This window comes from Lissotriton vulgaris, chromosome 7 (genome assembly GCF_964263255.1).
Source record: "Lissotriton vulgaris chromosome 7, aLisVul1.2, whole genome shotgun sequence".
Taxonomy (NCBI): Eukaryota; Metazoa; Chordata; class Amphibia; order Caudata; family Salamandridae; genus Lissotriton; species Lissotriton vulgaris.
In genome coordinates, this window is record NC_141695.1 from 387,230,499 (window position 1) to 387,232,414 (window position 1,916).

The window sequence follows — 1,916 nt, forward strand, 5'->3', positions numbered from 1 at the left end:
TGTCGATGTCGAAAACACCCTCGACACCGGGGACATCCTCGACACCGAGAACATTGGATCCGAATAAAATCTCGGTGCCGAAAATACAAATGGACAGTAGTAAGAAAAAACACCTTTCGGACCCGAAAACTGCGGTACCGACACAGGAATATAAAACAGATCCTAAACAAAAGACTCTGTTGATAGATCCAAAAACTGGCAAAGTAGTCACAGAACTACCTAAAAAGAGGAAGAATGAACAGTCGGATGACAAGACTCATCCTAAGAAGAGAACAATGGGGACAAATACAACTCTTCCCCCTTCTCCAAGACATAGAGACACACCCTCTTCCCCTCTCCCTCACAATAGGCCAAATATGCCTCCCACACGACCATCTACACCTACAACAGATGTAGAGAGTGACACAGGGGAGGGAGAACATCCTAGGGATGATGAAGACACAATCCCAGAGGAGGTAGACCCATGGGAGGAGTACAATGTAGGGTCAGATAACGATAACGACCCTGAATTGTACCCTTCAAAACCCTCACCTCCTTATGATAATACTGGTTTTGCACAACTCATTAATAGAGCAGCAATATATCACAAGGTAGAACTACATGCAGAACCTCAAATAGAGGATTTCTTATTAGAAACACTACCTACCGCGCAAAGAACATCAGGAACACTACCAATGCTTAAGGGCCTTCTCAGTCATACATCAGAGATATTCAAAGACCCAGTGAGGGCTAGGATACTGAACCCAAGAATCGATAAGAAATATAGGGCAGCTCCAAAAGACCCAATATTCATTAAAGGGCAGATTCCTCTAGACTCACTAGTGGTCACAAACGCTCGTAAGAGAGCAAACTCTTTATCCACAGGAGAAGCTCCACCTCCTGACAAAGAGTCTAAGCTAATAGATGCCTCGGGCAAGAGAGTAGCATCTCAAGCGGCAAACAGCTGGCGCATAGCTAATACACAGGCACTACTGGCAAGGTATGACAGAGCGCATTATGATGAACTAGAAAAACTCATCACACATCTCCCTAAAGAACATCAAAAGAGGGCAGATCAACTCATACAAGAAGGGAAGTTAATTACTAACACTTCAATCAAGTGCGCCCTAGACGCGGCAGACACTGCAGCAAGATCTACAAACACAAGCATCATGTTAAGGAGACATGCATGGCTCAGGGTATCAGGGTTCAAACAAGAGGTACAAACATCATTACTAAACCAACCTTTTGATGGGAAAACACTTTTCGGCACAGGGACAGATGAGGCCTTAGAAAAGATGAAAAAAGATACCGAAACGGCTAAATCAATGGGAGCATTGCAACAGCCGACACAAAGAGGTTCCTTTCGTAGATCCGCCTATAGAGGAGGATCCAAAAATACAAGTACAAACCAGCAACAAACCTCTTTTACACCTACATCACCCAGAGGTAATTCAAGAGGTGGCTACAGAGGTAGCAACAACAAGGGTAGAGGTCGCGGGAACAACAACAACCGCAACTCTCCAACCCCAAAACAGTGACTTCATACAGCTCCCCCCAGACCATATAACACCGGTCGGGGGACGCCTATCACAGTTCCTACCTGTCTGGGAAAACATCACATCAGACAGGTGGGTGCGACAAATTATCCAACATGGTTATTGCCTGGAACTCACATCTACCCCGCCAAACATCCCCCCCAGGCAGCGTCCAATGAAACAAGATCACCTGACACTGTTAAAGAAGGAAGTACTATCCCTGCTAGAAAAGCATGCCATAGAGAAGGTTCCACAGCACCAACAAGGAACAGGAGTATACTCCCTATACTTCCTAATTCCCAAAAAGGACGGGTCTCTAAGGCCAATACTGGACCTAAGACCTCTCAACGCATACATAAATTCGGAACATTTCCACATGGTCACGCTACAACAAGTACT

The 1,916-nt window shown here is 45.3% G+C and overlaps 1 protein-coding gene across 1 annotated transcript; it reads left to right on the forward strand.

Annotated features, from left to right (window-relative positions):
- Positions 1 to 674: 674 nt before the first annotated feature.
- On the forward strand, positions 675 to 1,520 carry LOC147701710 (uncharacterized). Its single transcript, XM_086928689.1, has one exon. It carries the CDS (start codon positions 675 to 677, stop codon positions 1,518 to 1,520), a length of 846 nt encoding a protein of 281 aa, XP_086784815.1.
- The last annotated feature ends 396 nt before the right edge of the window (positions 1,521 to 1,916 follow it).